This window comes from Solanum lycopersicum, chromosome 4, assembly GCF_036512215.1.
Source record: "Solanum lycopersicum chromosome 4, SLM_r2.1".
Classification (NCBI taxonomy): Eukaryota; Viridiplantae; Streptophyta; class Magnoliopsida; order Solanales; family Solanaceae; genus Solanum; species Solanum lycopersicum.
The window spans coordinates 2,226,968-2,250,905 of record NC_090803.1 but is presented as its reverse complement, the minus strand read 5'-3'; the positions used below and the strand labels follow the sequence as shown (position 1 = coordinate 2,250,905).

Genomic DNA, 23,938 nt, shown 5'->3' with positions numbered 1-23,938 from the left:
GAGTTTTGTGATATTTCTGATGTTTTCTTTGAAATGGTGTTGTTAATCTGTTCGATAGATTTTTGGTTCAAGGAAAAAAATAATTCAAAGCAAGTCGAAAAAATAATTAATCAGCTACGACTACTATTACCAAAAATTCATCCTAATTCATGTCGTCCATGATGTACTCGGTAATTTGAAACTGTGTCATGCAGTTGCGAAGCCACTACATATTTAGGGGTTTATCCGAACTTTCTTCGGCGAAAAATCATATTATTTTTATTTGGCTAAAATAATTTTATAGGAATATATAGTAGATGTTGAATCTCTTTCGACTTCTTCGTGTGTCCATTTCTACAGATTTCGAAACTCATTATTAAAAATTCTGGCTCCGCCACGGGTGGCATATATTGTTTAATCACCTTTTCCCAATATTTTTTCGACTTCTTCAACATCTCATGAAATTATTCATAGTCAATTTCTCATACCTCCACACTGAAGTGTTTGTGCATTTCTTCTTCACATGTTCGAATCATTTTAGTCATCTTTCTTGCTTCTTATCCAGCATCGAGGTCATTTTCATCGAATAACTTCATTCATAATCTTATTATTCCTGATATGACCACAAATTCATTGCAATCAAATGTACTAAATTGTAACCCATGTATGTCCAGTCATAAGCTTTTGTCTATTTATTTGAACTCCATGGTGGTTTTTGGAATTTCAAACAAATTTAGCTTTTGATAGGTTTGTTGATTCTGGTTTAGTTTCTTGAAAAATGATCTCTACAGTTGGATTTGATATTGAATAAGCTCAACATATATACATAAATTGTTGTGACTAGTGAGTGCTACCCTGGGATTTTTTTCACAAGATAGACATAATTTAGTTTCTCTTTTTTGATAACTCAAACCTTTGTAATCTTTAAGATGAAGTACATCTTTCTATGGTAGGAGACGGATTCAGAATTTTAAAAGTTTGGCTTACGTATATTTGTTGAATATAATTCTATATTCTATAAAAGTTTGGCTTACGTATATCATTTCAATTAACAAAATAATAGCATATATGTGACTATTCTTAAACGAAAATGACATAGATAAACTAAACATTTAACAGGTGTCCTGATTCTTTTTTTTTTCAAAAATCGATGACATATTTAAGCCGTTTATATTTATAGAAAATTGACCTAGATCGAAGTAATTTATTTGAATCAGCATATATTAAATATCAAAAAGAAAAAAGAATCTAAATCTTTGTTATATATATATATATTTGTTGGAAGATATATTCAAAAATGTTTGCTAAGCTATATCCACCATGTATATTTGTAGATATCCTTTCAAACTCAAGATTTAGTAGGTTCTCTTACCTAATGTGCACCGAATGCAATAGGCATATCACATAACTTCTTATTCATATTATTTGACTAATATATATAAATCAAATGTAAAAAATAAAAATAAATTTATTAAATGTAAGATAATATTAACAGATTAAGTATAATTTTATAACTGAAATTTGACGATGAATAGTGTGCATTATATTCAAATATTATCCCTACTCCGTGGAGGTTCATATTCTCTAATTTCGTATTTTAAGGTAACAAATGAAAATTCATGATCCTTTACTATCTTTTTTTTTTTAAGTAAATCAATCTAAATTGTATTAGTAAACAAACACAAAAATCTAGATAACTTTTTAATTTATTCAATAAAATTTGCAGAATCTACTTATTTTAAAGTTCAAATAACTTTAAATTTGTTTAGTCAAATTTGATGAACATTTATGATCCTTTACAACCAACTTTTATTAAAAAGTATATATCAAATTGATTTTTCTAAAATGAATTTTTTATAAGTAAATCAATCTAAATTGTGTCAGTAAATATGCACATTAAAGTCTAAATAACTTTTAAATAAAATTTGATTAAACTTTTAGAACATACTTATATCAAAAAATATTTTTTTTTATCATAAATAAATTTTAAAAGTGCTTTTGAAAATGTTAAAAGTTTGTATTTAACTAATTAGTTGATTTATCCTACCTAAATTAACTACTATAAAATCATTAAGTCCAAATTGGAAAAAAACTTAATACAAGTTCAGTCTAAATTACTTTTGGTAAACAACACATTAAAAGTTTTAGATAAATTTCTTTATCTGGTCAAACTTCCAAAACTTACTTATTTTTTTAAAAAAAAGTATTTTTTTAATTGTAGTCCAAAGTAAATTTTAGAAAACTACTTTTAAAGAGTTATAATTTGTTTTTAATTAAGCAATTTGAGAACATTCCTTCTAATACTATAGCATCAATTCACCAAGACAAAAATAAATTTGAGAGGAATCCTATTTTTTCCTTTTCTGAAAAAATAACTTATACTATAATTATAAATATTTATTTTCAAACACCTTAATTATTACTCTGAAATATAATTAACCACTTTTTTCGCTTTTTTTTTTAAAAAAAATTAATCTTCTAGAAGTTTGGTCAAACATGTGGAGTTAATGTATTCAACATAAGTAGTAAATCACTATAAAAATCATTAGCTATTAAAATAGTAAGTATAATCCAAAAATATAAATATTTTCCTTAAAATAGTTTATAAATATTCCACTTGTCATTTAGCCTTTTCAAAATCACAACTAATTCATAAAAATCAGTCCTTAACGTGCATGCACGTAATAATAAAATTTTCTTAATTTACCTAAAAAAAAACAACCAACAAAATCATTTGTATTCCTTAAATATCTCAAAAAAAAAACAAAAATAAATTTGAAGTATTCTTTAAACAAGATCCTTAATTATCTCTTTCTAATCTCTATCTAATCTTCTTACCAAAAATTATAATCACATTTTCTATTAAGGTTTTCTAATTTTATTCGTTCGTTCGTTCATTCATCGATTTGTTGAGTATAGCTTGACGATATGGGGTTGAAATCTTTGTTCAAAATCAAGAAAAAAGATGTCCCTAGTGGAAACCCATTCGTTGTCAACGATAATCCAATGTCTGTGAATTTATCGAGGGTATCCTCGATAGATTCACGTGCAAGGATCGAGGAGGAACTAGAACAGGTGTTCAAGAAATTCGACGTAAATGGTGATGGAAAGATATGTTCATCAGAATTAGGGTTCATCATGGCTAGCCTCGGGAACCGTGCCACGGAGGAGGAGTTGGTCAACATGATACGTGAAGTGGATTCGGATGGGGATGGGTTCATTGACTTGCAAGAATTTATCGAGCTTAATACTAAGGATATCGATTCTAATGAGGTATATGTTTATTTTTAAAAAATATTTAATCGTATTATTATTATTATTATTATTATTATCAAATTATTTAAGACAAGTCAGACTTAAATTTTTACGTTTTTTTTATTTTTAAGGTACTTGAGAGCCTTAAGGATGCATTTTCGGTGTTCGATATGGATAAGAATGGGTCCATCTCCGCCGAGGAGTTGCTAACCGTTCTCCAAAGCCTTGGAGAGGATTGCAACTTGGCGGAGTGTCGAAAAATGATTAGTGGTGTTGATTGTGATGGTGATGGGATGATCAATTTCGAGGAGTTTAAGATTATGATGGCAAAAGGTTCTCGATTTGACGTAAAAGGATGTTAGGATTGTGTAAATTTGATTAGGTACTTTTATGTGTTCTTTTAATTTCGTGTGTTTGAATCGAGAAGTAGAATTTCAAACTCTATATAGAAAAAAGAAAGAAAGGATAATGGAGGATGAATAGTTGTTCTCATTGTCGGAAAATTGCTAATTTCAATGAAATTCATGATTGATTAGTCAAATCTTGAATGTTCGTCGAAAATTAGCAATTTTTTAATAGTGTCTCTTTTATTTTTAATTTATTGTTTTTAGAATTTTTTTATATGTAGTACTTGTGAGCAAATGGAATTTAGAGGATTTTAAAGAATTGTTAGTAAATTACTGAAATTCCATTTTATGAATATTATTGTGTTTGATGGTAATTGGGGAGATATATACATGGTTTTAAATTTTCGTTTTCATATTGACATTTCTAATTATTTTCAATTGGTAAAAACATTTATGAGATTCCATTTTTATTTCTTTTCTTTTTTTTTCCTCAGTTAATTGAGGCTATGTATTTAGACTCATTTACTAAGGTTACATATGAAAATGATCCCAAAGCTTTCTAAAAGAAACACATTAAATAGTTCCTTATATATAATTGCAATATTATACGATTTCCGTTCACTTTTAATTGTCATGTTACGTTTTTTGAAAGTCAAATTTAGATTATATTAATTCGATATTTTAAAAAAAAAATCAAATATAAAAAAACTATACAAAAAAGATACAATAGAATAAATTTTACAATATTTTTAGGAGTAATAAATGATAAAATTTCAATGCAAATAACTTTTGAGCAGATCAATATAACTTATCTATTTATCATCTTAATATATCTAAATTCAGTTCAAACCGCTTCACATATCACTCTTTTTTTTTCAATTTTATTCGAATCATGAACCCCATGTCTAAAAGAAAGTCAACTTATGAGCATATACATAATACTTCAAGATGTGAATCAAGAAGCTTGAAAGAAAATATACAGCGCCCAACATACACATTTTATATAACTAATAAATTGTTTTGCAATAAATGTATATATCCTATATACATTATTATTATTATATATACAATATGTTTTATATATTCATATACTATGAATCATGTATCCATCTTGTTTTTTATATATATATAAAATGTGTAAACATATATATATTAACCTTATATTACGTGCATAACAATGTATAAAAATATGTATAGTGACAGAAAAACTTACTACGATTTCAGATGCAATTGTCATTGAAAACTAAATCCAAAATTTTATGAAATGATCTCAAATTTTGTTAAGTAATTTGTAACGAATTTTATTGAAAAATAAATGAATCATACAAATAAAATTTGAAGAAATATAAATATTTAATTAATAACTCAATGCAGGTATAATTCTGTCCTCTCTTGATTCTTCGCTCATAAGATACTTATCCATTATTCGAGGATCGTTTTTGACGTATTTCTTAACTTAAAATGATTTGGACTTGATTTACCTAGTATTTCTCAAACTAGTATTATTTGGGCTTGATGGACATAATATCCAAGAGTTTATGGGATATTTTAGATGCGTTTTAAGAGAATTTTATACACTTTATATAGGCGTAAATTATGGTTTAAGATTGAATAACCTCCAAAAATTCTAAGTTGAACACATCTTATAGATTCCTACAAAATTATAATTTCAATGTCTACAAGCTTATTAAAATATTTCAAATAAGTCTAAAAACACTCATTTCAAATCTCTCAAAAAAATCAAATTTTAAATACTTTTAGGTAACGAATACAAAATTGGATTACCACCTATAAAATATATAATCTAACTAAATTGAGGAATTAGTCTAACTCATTTCAAATTTTAAATATTTGAAATGAGTGTTTTTAGACTTATTTGAAATATTTTAATAAGCTTGTAGACATTGAAATTATAATTTTAAATACTTTTAGGTAACGAATACAAAATTGGATTACCACCTATAAAATATATAATCTAACTAAATTGAGGAATTAGTTAGAGTTTAGTTACGATATCCTTTTGATATAATCTAGTCTACTCTAATGAATCCTTGTTAGCTCATATTTTTTGCCATTTGAATAGTCATACTATCTAACAAAAACTTATAGCGTTTTGAATATTTACCGATATCAGTTGTACAGTATTTTTTCTGTCTCTGTTTAGTTGTCAATTTTAGAAAAGGCACACATATTAAGATAACAATAATTAACATAGTCAAGTTATTATTTTATCCTTATTACATATGGTTTCAAAAAGGATGAATTAAAACTTAAAAATTTTCGAGAAGTTTAACTGAGGGTATAATAGGAAAAAAATTATCTTTTCTTGATTTGTCAAAATGAACAAGCAAATAAGGACATCTAAAAGAGAAAATATTGACGAGTAAATAGGGACGGAGGGAGTATGATGGTGGGAACTTAAATTGCTTTTATTCTTAATATAGCATTTTGCAATAAAATTTTGAAAACAGGATCTGAAAAATATTTTAACTTGAGTCGAAATTGTTGTTATAACACCAAACTTAATGAGTGCAATATTCGATATTATTATAACAATTTTAATCGAATATATTTCAAACCTTTTTCCCAAAAATTTTCTATATTTATTAATATCAATTGTCGTGAGATGATAGGGACTTAAAATGTTTTCATTCTTAATTAAAACATAATCTTCATAAATGAATCTTTATAACAATACATTCAAATTTAGTCGACTTCAATAATTAAGAACATTTTCTTTATTTGTAATGTATAACCAACTAGCCGTTTAATCATGATTAATTTTTTATTTATGATTTATAAAAACTTTAATTTTGTGACCCCATGACAATGAGTTGGCTCAACCACACCCCAAAAAAAAATAAAAGAGAAATTTTTATTTTATTTTATTTTATTTTTTAAAAAAAATGTGGAAAGAACCTCATACATTAGATTTTTTGAATTCCATCCCCACTAATTTACAAATTTTAAAAGTTGAAAATTAAAAATAACGTTTCTCCCACTCAACATACTTTTCACCAAATGAATATTTTGTCTCTAATATTCAAAATTTGAAAGATGAATGTTATTTTGAATATTTGATCTTCTTCTATACTCTCTAGTATTCAAATTTAAAAGGTCATTATTCGTTAATTAATGTCTTTTAAGTCTTAACAACTGATAACTATCATATCTTTTTTCGTTCTCACTTGTATTATTATATTAAATAGTAATAAGAATCTGAAAAATATTTTAACTTTAATCAAATTTGTTGTTGCAATACTAAATTTTTATAAGAATCTATTACTTCCTTGGACTATTTGATACCGTATTTTAAAAATATATATTTGCACACATGAATTTATAAATAATAATGTGTCCACGTGGGCACATATATATATCTTTAAAATACACTATTAAATAGTTCAAGGATAAAAAAACACTATTAAATAGTTAAAGGAGTAATAGATTTTCATGAAAATTTAGTATCGCAACAACAAATTCGACCAAAATCAAAATATTTTTCAAGACACTCATCTTCAAAGTTAAACAACGAAAACATCTTAATCATTAGATCACATAAAACTACAATCATCCTTGACATTTTTCCAAATTAACTCTAATTAATTTAAAACGGTATCCTAATAATTTCTTGTTACAAGCCGACATTATTTTGCCTACAAAAAAAGAAAATATATCGAAATCATTTTAGAGGCATCAATACTTTATAACAATTGGAATATAAAAATTGAAAAGAGTTTCTTATATACATTTTGAGAAATTTTATACCAACAAATTACATTAATTTTAATGTAGATAATAATTTATTTTCTTTTATTTTCAACAATATACATAGTTTAAAAAAGAAATAATTATTGACTATTTCATGTTTTTTGACAAAAATATGTACACAAAGCCAGCAAAGAAACAAGCAGTCATAAATGACTTTCAAATTTTAGTCATTACTATTTATATGAATTTAGATTAATCAAATCTAAATAATAACAAAAACCTTTCTTTAGATCTAAAATAAAACTTTTAGATATAAATTCAGATTAATCGAGTCATAGAAACACACCAATTAAATTACGAAACATAATCTATTACTGCAAAATCTGAAAACAGAGAAACAGGGGATCTGCATCTCTGTATATATACAAATCTAAAGCAGAAGAAAAAAACTATTGAATTCTCGAGATTCGAAACTTCTGATTAAAGGTGGATGAATCGTAATCTATCTCATCACGACCTTCGATTTAGTGGAAATTAAAAGTAGAATTAACTTCCAACAGAAATAGGCCTATGAGCTAATCCAAGCGGCGATCTGGATCGTTGCTGCTGCTGTTTTCCGGTGAACTCCGGTTGTTGTAGAGCTGGATACCTAATTTTCTCCATTTCTTGTCTTATTTTTCGAACTTGGCTATGAATTATAACAACTCCATCTTCCAAATTGTTATAATTATTGATGATTTTGCCTTGTTTCTGCTCCATTTCTGATAATAACAGAAATATATAATTAAAAAAACTAGTAATTTTGAACAGAAAATTTGTGTTTTTTTGTGTGTTTAGTTGGGACATTCATAAGGTATGGGGATCGTATTTATAAGTAGAAAAAGATTGGTGAAAATGACATGGTTGGTTAATAGTTTGTTCACGAGTCTCTATTTTTTCTAGATTTTTCTAATGAAAAATAAATTATTCTTTTTCTTTGTTTAGTTTTACGATAAATGTTCGGAGTCCATATTAGAGCTTCGACAAAATTTAAATTATATTATGTAGGATTCATTTGGAGTGGCGCTCCTAACAAGATTTTCTTCATATCCATGGCTAAAATCTGAAACTTCTGATTAAGGGTGAAGCAGTTCTAGTAGTGCACCACAAACCATATTGGTTATTGTTTAAATTATTAATATTATTATGTACTCTTTGTTTTAATGTATTTGTCCTATTTATATTTTAATAACAATAAATATAATTTTTTTAAAAAAATTTGGACAAAGGTGTGTATTTAATAATGTGAAAGGGAAATTGTGGTTTTTGAAATTAATAATGCAAGATGGCTCCTTTTGGTGAACCGTATCTATGCCGAGATCTATATCAGATTGTATTGCCGAAAATGCCCTTAATGTTTTTGAAAATTTCTAAATTTCCCACGTAAAAAAAAAAAGGAAATATTACTTTTTTTTTAAAAAAAAAAATATGGATGCTTGACGATCAATTTAAAAAATTAATGATTTATAGTGAATTATTTTTCATATATGAGTAAACATAAAAATCTCGTATAAAAATATAATAAGATTAAAATAAATTTATCATGAAGAAATTTATATAGGGATAATTTATGTGTTTAAATTGTATATTTATGTTTGTTTTTTTACCCAAATTATAAATATATATTCTTATGAAACTTTTTAGTCATAATAAGTTAGAAGAAAAATGTATGTCTCTTTTCAATATTTAGTGGCTGCAGTCAAATTAGTTAGAAGAGAAATGTATGTCTGTTTTCAACAGTCCACCTTAGATGATTCTTTAATGTGACTCATCTTATGTTATTACTTTGATAATAAAATTACGAAAATGAGAATATTGAAAATAATTTATAGATATATTAAAAGAGATAAGATTAAAAATAATAATATTTCTGATAAAATAGAAATAATTGTGATGAAGGATAAAGTGTAGTAAGTAAGATAATGAGATTGTTCCGAGATGTACAGATGCACTAATGGAGAGTGAAAAATTAGTTAAGGTAACAAAAGTATTGTGGAAAGGTAATTAAACACGATATGATATGATTTTATTTATTAAAAATATGTTATGAAATAGAAAATTATAAATAATATGAGTTAGATAGGTTATTTAAAATTGTCGCAACGATAAATCGTGATATCATCCTTAAAGAGTTTCTTGGTACTCCATTTGTGTTACTATTTACTATTTTTTTCCATTTCGATTATCGTAGCACTTCTTGGTAGTTATATAGTTTTGGTTTTAGTTACTTTGTCAAGTTTTGTTTAATATTTTTATCTTGATTTCTTTATTTATAATGTTTTTTTTTTAAATTGTTTTGTTGTGATTTTACTTAGGCTATCAAAAATAATTTATCACGATAAGATTCATAAGTTGATAAACACACTGACTTCTTCAAATCTTATTTGTGTATCTTGATTTCTTTATTTATAATGTTTTCTTTTTAAATTGTTTTGTTGCGATTTTACTTAGGTTATCAAAAATAATTTATTAGGATAAGATTCATAAGTTGATAAACACACTGACTTCTTCAAATCTCATTTGTGGAGATTACACTAAATATATCCTCCATACCAAATATATTCAGACTGTCTAAAAATTAAAACCAAAAATAAAATAAATTTACGATATATATATATTTAATTATATTTAATAATTTTAATTCAAAATTCATATTTATTTTTATATAACAACCTAAAATATCTCCTATGTAAACTTCATATTTTGATTTAGCATTTAATTAAAATATTCATGATTCCAAGCTCATTTAATTGGCACATTAGATATTTTGCCCTTTTTATTTTTTTTTCATTGTCTACTTGAGATATTTTGGTAAAATAAAATAATAATAATTTGCTTTGCAGAAAATGATGACGTGGCTCATACGGCATCTTAAAGGGCGTTAACAGTTCGTTGGCGGTGGGTGGGCGGCCGGCCGTTCAAATTAAGCATCTGGGTTTTCTCCACGTGGCATTATTTTGGGGCCACGTGTCTGATTATAATTTGTTAAAATTGTATCAATTCTTTTTTGTGTAAATTTGATAGAAATTAAGAAAAATGATAGTGTGAACTCATGTATAAAGGAATAATCTTTTGTATTATTTGCTATCTGATTTATTTTCAAGTATGATATGATTTTTTGAAATTTTATCTACATTATCTTTTAATGTCTACTTGCAATTTTTGGGTTACAGAATGTAAAATTTAATAAGACGTTATACTTGTGATGAAGTCTGTTATTTTCAAATCAAATTTAATGAATATAAATTTTCAATATTTAATAAAGATTGAAAATGTTAAGTTTTAATAAGAAAGAATCATTTAAAACATATTAAATTTGGCATAAATTATTAATTTTATTTCTAAACTACTGATAGTGTTAAAAAATTTTCTTGACTTGATTAACTCAACTTAAAAGTACATTTTGATTTTGTACGAATTTGAGATCACTTTATAAGTAAATCGACAGTAATTCTATAAAATATTTTTAAAAAAATTATCAATATTTAAAAAAGAAAACTAATAATTTATATTAAAATTTGAAGAATTTTAAATATTCTCTCTTTTAACAAACTTTGAAGAACCAAAGTTGACAATACATACTTAAAAAAAAACTATTTTTAAATTTTATACTCAATCAAAATTTTTCTTTGGCTAGATATTTTGGTAATACGAAATTAATAATTTTTCAGAATATATGCAACTATCATTACTCTATTTTAAAAAACAATTTATCCAAAGCGTGAGAGATTAAAATCAGCCACGTGTAATACTATATGATTAATTATGTTAAAATCAGCCATTTATTGTTACACGCATTGTTTTTGACTTGGCTAATACTATACGATTAATTATGTTACGTTATTACTCCCTCGGTCCGAAATTGTTTGTCATGTTGTATTTATTAAAAGTTAATTTGATTAATTTTTAAAGGTAAATTAGATTACACTAATTTGATATTTTAAATAAAAAAATTAAATATTCTAAAACTACATGAAAAGTACTATAAATTACAATTTTTTGCATATTAATATGATGAAAAAATATATTTTAAAATATTGATCAAAGTTTTTATAATTTTAACTCTTAAAATAAAAATCATGACAAACAATTTCGGACGGAGAAAGTATTAAATTTATATTTAGTAAATTTTACTCGTTGTAGGACCCCTCCAATATTGTATTAAATAAAATAAAATTGGCATGTTGGCTTACATAATTACCTTTAGATTATTTTATTATGTGTGGTTGGATGATTATATTTGAAATAATAATATTAATTTAGGTATCTATCACATTGCTTCTTTGTTTCGATGATTATCTTAATTAAGACTCTCTTTTCAACTTATTTGGACTAATTCAACTAATTAATTTATTAGATTACCTTTTACCGTTCAAATTAGTGCATTTTTAGACGATTCATCGTGACATATTTCTTTTACTAATTACGTTAATTAAATGGTCAAAGATAAAGGGTAACCTTTGGAAAAATTTTTATTAACTTTTGATCTTTGAAAAATTCATTTAGTTTAATTAAATAGAAAGAAATTTAAAATCTATTTGGATTGACTTATTATTTTTTATTATAAGTTAAAACTTATAAGTTATATAATTTTTTATTTATTTTTATTATTTTAATTTTAAATTAAATACTTATATAAATATCATTTTTTTTTTAATTTATCAAAACACTCTAAAACTAATTAATTTCTTTTATTTAAAACACTTAAATTAAGTTAATTCAAACGATCATTTTGTTTTATCACTTTATTTCTATCATCATTTGTAAACTTGGTCATTTAGGAGATAATTAATCAAAAATGGGAGGAAATCAAGTTGTTTATGTGACATATTGAGGTATATCTAAATTTAATTATTCAATAAAAGAATAATTTTAAAGTTTTTAATAATTTATTTGAATTTAAGAACATTTTCAATTCTTCCCTTTCAATAATCTAATAAAATTATATAGAATCATTATAAAAGGACAAGAAAGGAATATAAGCCGGAAAAGAATGAAAATTTATTTTCTAATTGTTCAAGAGATATAGAAAAGAAAAATATACCATTAGGTTTCTTAAATTGAAAATCCAATTAAATAAAATCAAATCAACCCTACCTAAATAGATAAATATAAATTATAATTTGGTTTTAAATTATTTAAAAGTTATTAAAGTAATTTAATTTTAATTAAAACAATTAACTCAAATTTTTGTTCAGACATAAATTTAATATTTCTAATTAAAAATAAAAAATCTTAATCGATTCGATTTTTTTTTTAAAGTTGAGTTATTGGCATATCTACTTTTGGGATTCTATACATCATCATTTTATTGCCCAAGTTGAGGAGAAAATCTTTGTCAGATTTAGCTTTGTACCAAAAGGGTAATAATTTTAAAAAAAATTATTTTTTTAATCTTTAAATGTATTTTTTATATGATGTGTTATACATTAACAATTCACTTAAAATATGAATTAGGAAGAGTAACATATTTAGTTTTGATTTATTTGTCTTAATAAGAAAAAGATAACACTTTATTTTTGGTCCGTTAAAAAGTTATTGGCTTTTTCTTTTTTTGATAACAGTATGATTCCAATTAATTTCTATATATCTTTTTTAAGATCATAAAATTAAAGCACATTTTATTGGTTTAATTTAGATTATAAGAGATTTAAAAGTCTTACAGTATATATTTTCTTTTAATTCGATGTAAAGTTAAAACTAAACAAATTAATTAATTAAATAAGAAAATAAATAGGCTAACCCCGTTTTACTATACGGAATTATGTAACCAAAGTTAACGTTGAACGTTAAATTAGTGTTAACGCATAGTTGACCATATAAAATGCATGAAATTCATGTGTTATGTAAAGATGAAATAATAAATTTGAATTTCATGTGTTTTCTATGGTCAAAACTGTACATCCACACAAGTTTAACGTTAACGTTAACTTTGGCTTACATAAAACAATTTTTTTATATAAAATATTAAGAAAACATTTTAAGTAAGTTATATGGTGGTACTGATAGTGATTGACAATAGTAATCAGTGATAATTATTTTCATCTGATAATTGTGGAGAGTTGCAATGATAGATAACGGTGAAGGTGAAATGTAAATGTTGGTTGGAAGATATAATGATAGCTGAGAATGATGATTGTTATAGTGATTTACGGTTGTGCGTGGTCGAAGGTGATATTGTAAATCGTGGGTAATGTGATTAATTTAATTAACCCTATGATTAATTGATTATAATGTGAAATTAGACCATCGATAAAACACTAGCTGCTATACATGAAGTTGACTAGGGCAAATTTATAACTAGTCAAAAGTTATACACCAACAATTCGTTACATAATTTATATAATATGTTTCACACTTGTGGAAAATAAAGAAATTAAATATCACAATAATTTGTCTTTTAGGTGACCATAGTATCATTTATTCTTGTTGCGATGGTGTTGGTAAACTTCACTTTATTATAATAGTCCATAAACGATTCAGAAAAAATAAATTGCATTAGACAGTGTTTAGGACTTAGGGTCCACGTAGACTATACAGTAGAGGTATGCTAATCAATGATTTACTGATGTAGCTGGTGTTACTGAAGCTTTTGCTAGATATGCAATTGGCTAAAGTGGCTCTAAACCCTCCAACGCTCTTACGAGGTTGTGATGAGTTAAACTACTCGTATTGGCATGGAAGTCAGTCCGGTAAACTGATTTCATTCTGCTACTAGGGTTCCAAGTGCAAAAGTAGTCCTTTATGCGAGGAAACGCCAGCCAGCCAGACCTCTGCTAAATACGTTTTATATAGACCCGAAGTTAGAGAGATATTGCTGCTACCAGCAGAGAAGGCTCCGGAAAGAGCTAAAATAGTTGCGGATGCAGAGTTAGCACTACCCTGCTTCCATCCCCTATCACCTTCCTTTCCTATGTCGACATTGTCATTTGGCACATTTAGGGATTCGAAGATAAAGATCGGATAACGATCTCACTTTCTTCGAAAAGATTTGTGTTAATTCGCTCTGCTCGCAGAGCGGTATACCGAAAAAGAGAAGCGACTATCTTACTTAAGCAATTATGACCGAGCAAAAAAGCAAGGCAAGGGATAAAGAAAAAGTACCCGGCCCCACGCAAACGTAGACTCCTATGACTTTCTTGGAAAAAATGCGAGTACCGAGATATATATCACAGAGCTTAACTAAATTGAACGTCCTTACATGCCATATAATTAGCAATTATTATTTCTCACTTTATCGTGTTGTATCAATATAGATCCAATAAAGATATTTACAAGGTTGAAACATTGAAACAGAACATGAAGTATGTAAAACGTTTTCATCAATGACTTGTACATTTAATTTGATGCATTAGTGGGATGCTTCAAATAAGAGTTGAATTATATAATTACAAAAACATTGTTATTCAATCAGTTCTAATCAAGTAAAAAGACAAGAAAAAAAATGATACGTTGATGTTATTTATTATCTTATAGTTATAAATTAATTGAGAAGAAACTATGATTGGAAAAATATTGCAATTATAGTTTCTTTCTTCAAAATCAAAAAAAGCTATGATGTTGATGCACCAACAACTGCAATAATGTATTTTTTGTTCTCTTTGGTAATACTTTATCTTGATTTTTTGGAATCAAATGATAGATGGTAGGTCAAATAAAATTTGAGATGCTAATTTACAAAGGGTTGCAAATAAAACTTAGAACGACGATAAAACAATTAAAGAGAATCAAGACGGATATTATAGATATCGCCACACATGTTTAAAGTACAGAACATTTACAAGCATATATATGTTTGATGAAATTTTCTACTTTACAGTAATCTTATTCCACAACATATGTATAAGAATAGTAATTATAATATGTTAATCTTATGATAATTTGATGCAACACATATATATAAAGATGATCTTATATTTGATTTGAAACCCTGTAGTAATTTGTCAAAGTCTTCCCATCCAACTCCTTTGAAAAGAACCTCCCCATGTAATCCGTGTACATGAATTCGCGGTAAACTGCTGGCTTTTCATCTGATATCAGTTCAGGCAGAGGTCCAAATGAGTTCTCTCTTTGTCCTGGATTAAAGAAGATGGCAACTGATACGCGGGGTTCTTGGAAAGGGTTGGCTAGAACTCGGTGCACCACGCTCTTGTATTCATCATTCGATATTATCTGTAAGTGTGAAGTCGATTCATCATGATACATATTGTTCTGAGGAAGCATGAGAAATAAAAAAGATGTGCATTGAACCAGACTATGTTCAGGATGATAGCACCAGCAAAAGTCAAATTAAGCATATAAATAGTTGTTCTCGACACAGCATTTTGGTCTCAGTTGAGTCTACCATTACTACCCCGGGATGCCCGCCAGTCGGTCACCTCCTACCAGAAACAGATACCAGGTAATTCTGCCCACCGAGGCTAGGACAAATGGAAAGAGTCACCTAGTGTCTGTAGTCTCCACTGGGAATATGAACCTCAAACCTCATGGTTCAGAACTACTTCATTGACCACTAGGTCAGTGCCTACTAATACTTTGTTTGGCACACTTTTTCAATCTACATATACACTCTATTTGGTTTATGCTATGTATATACATGAAAAACCATGGCATGAGCAATGCAAAAGATTTTAATGCGTGCATTAGCATAGTTAAAAACACAATTGCCCCTCAAAATCTTTCCCACATCAACTCAAGTGTCAGTAAACGAGCTCACCAAACTAATGGTCAAAAGCTGAAGACGCCCTCACCCATTTTTTGTTGCTTGTGACTCACCCAAAATAACATTTCTCAACAAGGAAAGAGTATATAGGAGATGGAGCTCAAGGGAGAAATTATAAGATAGGCCAATAGAATGACAATTATTTGGTTGAAAAATATTAAGAATCACAGTCTTCATCAAAAACAAATATGCAACATCACCATCCTTCCAAAGCTTCTTGCTGAATAACATGATTTCCAGAAAGAAGTCATGGTGCAAGTTAGTGTAGGCATGCCAGAAAGACAAAGGTGCATCAGCACATGCAATCAAAATAGCTTGTCTTTAGCGGAAGGCTAAAATACAACAATATATCCAGTGTAGTCCCACAAGTGAAGTTGGGGAAGATGGTGCGGGGTAGGTCGTTTCCGATAGACTTAGTGGAAGGTTAAAATGAGAACGAAAATTTTGAAAATAAGGTTCCTAGATATTGAAACTGTTCCCAACAAGGCAAATAACTGTTGTTGACCAACAAAGTTCTACAACAATTTTAAATGTCATACCAAAACATTACAAGAACAAATACAATAGCGAATTAACTTCCTAATTCAATCAGCATTGTCAACATTCAGCAGTTGAAATGAAATTTCGAGTCATTAGCAATGCAAAATCAAATTTTTACTCTCTTGAACCCTACAAGCATGCATGCTAGTCTTGGATACCTAAACTTGGAGAACATGTCGGCATGCCTTTATCACAAGAGTCAAAATGAGAAAAATGCAAACATGATTGCTTTCTTTTATAAGAAAGGAAAGTGCTCAAATAAGAACTCCATCCTAAGCATCCCAAAGAGTATCGGCATTGAAAATCATCTGGCTCTGCAATGCAACCTAATACTTCATCTGTTAAGCACCTAATGCACGATTCTATTATTCTTGGTACGGCTGTTAAAATGGCATCTTTATGTTAGTGTTGCTTGAGCCATTAAGTTTATAGGGATCATATAAAGTGTTCGTCAAAGATACTAAGCAATTTATGTTACAATTCCTTGGAAAAAAGAACAGTCAAGAACAAATGAAAATGATTTTCATTGGTCTAATATGACACCTTTGTATCGGCAGTTTAACTTCTCCTTGAAATAGTAAAATATAAGATCAGTTCCTGATTAATATTTTAGCAAAAGGCACATGGATGCTCTCAAATCCACACAATGTGAGCCATAAAATGAACAATTTTGAACCCTCTCAGTAATGACAAAGCATTTTCAATACGTCCAAAAGTTAAAATTTTTTGCATCTACTAAAGCTAACAACTAATAATAGTTGGAGCAATTAGAAAAATCGACCTTACAAGTTACTCCTAAGAGGGTGTGAAATGTTCCAAGTTCACACATTTACCGCTGAAAAATCTGTGTCATATAAGAACAGGGGATTCATCCCCAATCTTCTCTTTTCCTTGGTAAGAAAATGCTTATTTGAGAAAAGCAAAAGCTATTTCTTTTATCAGCCAATCCAACAAAACACAAACAGAAAAACCTGTTCGAATGGCATTGAGGCCGTCTCATGTAGGACTTTTCATAAGCAACTAGCTATTTTGAAGAGTTCTTTCACCTATCAAGATCATTCATTAGTCACCACTCACCCCCTCACCTCCTCCATAATGCACCCATAGGATCTATAATCGGAAACCAAACCACAATGAAAGAAAACTATCAATTGCGCATAAACGAGTCAAACATACCTATATGCTAAAAGAAAAGCAGAATACAGCATAGACATCGGACACGCTTTTTACCTAAATGGTTACTTAAGTTCAGGTCTTAACTTTATCCTAAAAGAATTGAATCTGAACTTGGATAAAGTCTACATTTTGCATTTTTCGAATCAATCCTGGTCCATGTCTAAAAGCTAAAGCTGCTTTTGGTTTAATGCAGCCAAACGAGAACACGACTAAATTTATCCAGTAAGCTCACAAGCTTGATAAAATTCATCCCTCGAATATTTACTAGCCACATAGAACGAGTTTTTGACCTAAAAGTCAAAAGTCTAGGAATTGGCCTAACCTTGTCCTAAAAATAATTGACAACAGACACAAATAGTCTTATAAGTTTGCATTTTTTAATCAATTTCGATCCAATTTGCTTATCATCATATAAGTTCATGTATTCGATCAAATTCATCTCAAGCATAAAAGACCATTCAACTTATTGGATTAGACTCATCCTAGGGCCTTGGTTCAACTAGCACATATGTATGGTAGGTAAAGAAGCAACTTATTCATGAACTAATTTCAGTATAACAACCGATAGCTACTTATGAAATAAGTTATTCATATATAAAAACTAATACGATATTTGATTTGCAATTAGAAGCCGCATAACTAATACATGTCTACCTGCATAATTCTAACCAGCTACCATACGACCCCTTTTTAACATTCATGTTGTAAACCAAGTTGTTATTTTTAAGTAAAGAACACACATGTGCTAAACAAAACATAAACAATATCCTCCAAACATGCAAATTACAAGCAAGTAACAGAGTATACCTGAAGAATATCACCAATATTAATCACAATAGCCCCCGGAATCGGCTTCAAATCCACCCAATCTTCCCCAAATTTCACTTGCAATCCACTCATTTCATTCTGCACCAACACCGTCAACACACCGGGATCCGTATGAGGCGTCAACCCTTTCGTCAACTCCGGCTGAGGACAATAAGGATAGTAATGTGCAGCCATAACTCTTCCATCCAAACAAGACAATTCCTTCAATCTATCTTTTTCCACTCCTAACCCTTCACACAACAAACCCATCAATTCTTCCCCAATTTTCACCACTTCCTTATCCCACTCCATCACCGCCTCCCTACACACCTCCGGCACATACTCCCAATCCGGTGGAGTAGGCGACAATCTCACCTGCAACGTATCCCTCCAGCTTGCAGCTTTCGAGTTATACAAATCAAAATTCGTAGAATACGCTGCTCCATGAGTAATATCCCTACTATAATACTTCATCTTCAATTCATTATTCTGTTCGTTAAACGATTTAATCGAACCTACAATTCTATTTATAGCACTGACCGGAACAGAATGGTTGATAATCTGGAAGAACCCTAAGCTCGTTGAAGCACGATGAACTTGTTCAACGACTGTTTCCCGAGAAGCAGAAAAGTCGACGACGGGTATGCAGTGATTGTTACTTGATCGGGTTTTGGGTTCCGGGTTTGATTCTTCTGAGTGGATGAAGAAACTGGGTATAGTAGTAAGGCCCTTATCAACAAGCCCTTTAACTCCAATTTTCGACTCATCGAATTGTTTCAGTTGTTCGAGACGATCGGAGTTCGGAACCGGGTTTGGGTTCAGAGGACCGGAATTCGCCATTTTAGTAACAAGCTTTTTGAGCTACACAGAAATGGCGGATTTGAATTGTTAAGAAGAAAATGAATACAACACGTAATTTAATAGTTAGAAAATTCATGGAAGTTCAAAAAGATGTCAGTGTCGACAATGAGTGATAAACTGCGAATTTAAATTTAACGTGCTTTTAATAAGAATAGTAGATATTAATATTTTCATACCAATTTAAATTTAGTTACAGATATAATTAAACTCTAATATAAATAAAAGAATATAAAATATTTCTTATTATCTAAAAATAATTAAGATAAAATTTTATTTTAAAATATTATAAATTATGTTTCTGACTAAAAAAAGGTAAAGTGTACATAAATTCTATATTTAACTTAAAAAAGTTAAAAAATGATTATTTTTGTTAGATCTTTAACTTAGTAAACTGTAAATTAATAACAATCAAATTTTAAATTTAAAAATATTGTTAATAAAGTTAATTAGTAAAATACACCCCTAGCTATAACATAGAGTTATAAATAATATAAGTGAAATGAGTATATTTTTATGTTTGGAGAAAAGTTTTGGATAATAATTACACAATTCATTATGAAAAAGGATAATTTTCTGTTAAATTTATGGATATTCTTTATAGTAATATTTAGAATTTATCGACATAAATTAGTTTCATGTTTTTTTTTTCTTTAGAAAGAATAAAATATTTTTTTCTCAAAAAATATAATAAATATTTAAATATATGTATATTTAAAAATTTATGATTAAACTTTACTTTATTTATATCGAAACCTTTATAGCTTGACATATGGACAAGTAGTTTCACTTTCACAAATCAGAATTTTCCATTTTGAATAATCTTTCTTTCTCTTCATCACGTCTTCTCTTCTTTGTTTGAAAGCTTAGTATATATAAGTCCAATTCTTTTGTTTTTTTTATCGTAGAATTAATCTAAAATAGTTAATAAAATATATCAAAGATGATATAAAAAATAACAAAAGAAAGTAAAAATAGATTTATCTTTTATTCTTTTTATAAATATTTTTCAAATCTGCAAACGTATAATATAATATTTGATATCATTATTCATATGATAATATTGAAGAATACAAAAGATTATAATGAATATGACATTATAATTTATTTGAAATTATGGAAGTTGAATGATGTCAATGTCGAATGTGGAGTGTTCTTTTAAATTTTAATTCAACGAAAACAAAAGAGATTTTTATAATAAAATATATATTGTTTTAAACAAAGTAAATATTATATATTCAGTTTTAATTTATTTGTCTTGATTTTCTTAGTTTATTAATAATATATTTTGTTTAAAATATTGATTGTGTTTGATAACTTTTGAATTTTAACTTTTCATTAAATATATATTAAATATTGGTTCGATTACATTAATATGTAGCTCAGATACATTAAATATATTATGAGAGAAATAAGAGATTTAGAGGTTTTTAGAAATAGATAGGAATATTGAAAATAAGGAAAACATAAGACATATATTTTAGTAATTTTTAAATTAAAAAATTGTCATTGTCAACATCTTAATTGCAATAAAAACACTATATTAGCTTAATAATGCTCCATAGTTATAGTTTGTTAATTATGCTTTGTAACTACATGTTTTAGGGAGGAGAGCAGCGAGCAAGATAGGTGAATTGTATATGTATATCGATTAGATAATCGTATATTATACATATGCATTTGTATATTCTGGCGAAAAATTGAGAAACAGAGGAGAAAAGCTAGCGAGATTGGGAGAGGGAGGAGAGAGGCGAACAAGATAGGTAAACTGAATATGTATATCAATTAGATAATTATATATTATACATATGCATTTGTATATTCTGGCGAGACGAGAAACGGAGGAAAGAAGCGAGCAAGATTGGGAGAATAGGGGAGAGGCAAACAAGATAGGTGACTTCTATATGTATATCGATTAAATAATTGTATATTATATGTATGCATTTTGTATATTCTGGCGAGAGATTGAGAAGGAGAGGAGAGTAGTGAGTGAGATTGGAAGAGGGAGGATAAAGGCGAACGAGCGGGAACAATATTTTGTATAATTCGCATCTCGTTTGTATAATTAACAGATATATTTGTATAATTCACGTATTTTTGTATAATTGAGTAATATGAAGTCTGGAATTATACAAATATAATAAAACTCAAAATATCAAACTGATACAATATAAACATATGAACTTTAAACAATTATACAAATTACATTACATAAGTTATATTATACAAATTACCAAAATTATACGATTATACAAACTTTAAAAAGTTATACATAAAAAAAAGATTGAATGTATATGATGACAAAACTGAAAAATCAAAGGAAATCATGGTCATATACAGATACAAATAATCGTATACAAATAGGAATCAAACAAAGAATTGTTAGCTGCAAATTATATGAATGTGACAAATTATACATATACAAACATGACTGATTATACAAACTTGAATCACCCAAGTAATTAGTGTATAATGTTAGTCGCGAGTGATAGTTATAGCAAATCATAGCTATGATGAGTAATTAAGTAGTATAAATTTGCTTAACCGCGTAATTTTTTTAAAAAAATTGATATGTTATTATATATATATATATATATATATATATATTATTATGAATTAGTTAAATCACTTGTGATCATGTAGTTGTAGGTATCGAATTCTTTTTTTTAATAGTTGAGAAAGGAAAAATAGAAATAAGACATATGTACACATAGATTGTCTTTTCACTTGAAAGCAATTTTTTTGGTCTAATTTCACTTTCATATCCTTCTTTTAGATTGCAAATTATCTATGCATTCAGAAAATAAAATATTACATCAAATCATTCTAATTTTTAAGTTGGAAGTCACTGATGGCATAATCTATCGGTACTTAAAAGTAGCGTCTCAATGAGAGTTTTTTCCCCTCCACAATAATATAATATCAAAACTAGTAAAAGAGGACGAACTTCATCCACTTGGACGAAATTCATGTCCCCCTACCTAGACGTACTTTGATTAAATTTTGAAAAACTTCGAGATTACCGAGATTCTCAAAAGTTGAAGGGTCAAAAGCCTAATCAGGTCCCCTAGATGGTGAAGTTGTTATCGACTGTTAACCAAAATCGAATTATTTACATGAGGAATAGAGAAAATTGCGAAAAAAAATTGAACAATTATATAATATTAGCCTTATGCACCACATTGTAGAAATAAATAAATTCCAAACAATTTGATTACTATAATTACAAAGTGCTAAACTTAGGTTATTTTTACATTTTTTTTCCAGCTTATTGCTTATCTATAATTAGATCAAACAAAACAAAATTTTGTGTAATTAGATGTACTTATTTGTAAAGGAATGAACTGTATGTCCTTTATAATATCTTATAAATATATAATATATATAGCATGTACGAATCATAGAGGATTAATATATATTTTTGAAAGATGAACCAGTCTTTTATATTACTCTTATCAATATAAAATATATATCATATCAAAAATAAATCATTACAAAGCCAAATAGGTGTTGACCACCTATTTTGAAAAAATTTAAAAACACCACAGCTTAATAATGAGATTATAATTTGTTTAGATAATCCAAACATGTTGGGGTGTAATTAATGAAGAGCTTGCATGTGTAAATGAGTTTATTAAAGTCATTACTAAATAGTTTAAATGAATTTTTAGTTTTTGATATGTTTTTATTTTTATATTGTGTATATATATATATATATATTTTTTTTTTTAAAAAAAAAAAAATCAATATCTTAGGACGAATTGAGATTTCATTTCTATCAGATGAAAATCGCAGATTCAGAAGTTGAGTTATTTCATTATTTCAAATCACGAGATAAAATCGCATGGTTAAATGAACACTTTTTTTTTATTTGAATAAGTTTTAATCATTAAGGTCTTGAATATAGTCTTAATATAATTAAGAGATTTTTTATGTGAATAATTTTCATCACCGTATGTTTTCCAAATCACCTGGCATCACTATTAACTATCTTTGACATAATAATTATCACCAACATTATTAATTATCATTGATGTCAATCACATGCCATCATCCGTGGCGGAATCAAAATTTTTAATAAGGGGTTCAAAAATCGTAGAAATAGACACACGAAGTAGTCAAAGGGGACCGACATCTACTATGTATACATAAAATATTATTTTAACTATATATAAATAGTATAATTTTTCGTCGAAGAGGGTTCGGATTAACCCCTTTGTACCAAGGTGGCTTCGCCCCTGGCCATCACCATCACATTCGCAATCACAACCACTATTAGCAACAAATACTACTACTAACCAATATTGTCAGTCGTTACCATACCTACCATCTCCATCATTATAACAATGTTCACTGCACACTATATATCAACCACAATCACTACAACCGATCTCTACTATCAACCACTTTTACTATCATATTATCAACAATCCACATTTTTCATAATATCATACAACAATTTATTAACATCAAACAGTTTCAACATTACAACCAACACTATTAA

General features: G+C 27.7%; 3 protein-coding genes across 3 annotated transcripts; 1 reads left to right on the top strand and 2 right to left on the bottom strand.

The window, feature by feature from the left end:
- The first annotated feature begins 2,641 nt into the window (after positions 1 to 2,641).
- LOC101265722 (probable calcium-binding protein CML25) lies at positions 2,642 to 3,920 on the top strand. Its single transcript, XM_004236885.5, has 2 exons — positions 2,642 to 3,252; positions 3,366 to 3,920. Exons 1-2 carry the CDS (start codon positions 2,908 to 2,910, stop codon positions 3,594 to 3,596), a joined length of 576 nt encoding a protein of 191 aa, XP_004236933.1. The 5' UTR covers positions 2,642 to 2,907; the 3' UTR covers positions 3,597 to 3,920.
- Positions 3,921 to 7,573: 3,653 nt separating this feature from the next.
- LOC104646728 (uncharacterized) lies at positions 7,574 to 8,154 on the bottom strand. Its single transcript, XM_010321085.4, has one exon. The coding sequence runs from the start codon at positions 8,136 to 8,138 to the stop codon at positions 7,839 to 7,841; it is 300 nt and encodes a 99-aa protein (XP_010319387.1). The 5' UTR covers positions 8,139 to 8,154; the 3' UTR covers positions 7,574 to 7,838.
- A 6,894-nt stretch (positions 8,155 to 15,048) lies between these two features.
- LOC101265426 (1-aminocyclopropane-1-carboxylate oxidase homolog 4) lies at positions 15,049 to 19,575 on the bottom strand. The gene is made up of 2 exons (XM_004236884.5): positions 18,577 to 19,575; positions 15,049 to 15,503 (listed from the first exon to the last, which is right to left on the bottom strand). Exons 1-2 carry the CDS (start codon positions 19,414 to 19,416, stop codon positions 15,243 to 15,245), a joined length of 1,101 nt encoding a protein of 366 aa, XP_004236932.1. The 5' UTR covers positions 19,417 to 19,575; the 3' UTR covers positions 15,049 to 15,242.
- Positions 19,576 to 23,938: the final 4,363 nt, after the last annotated feature.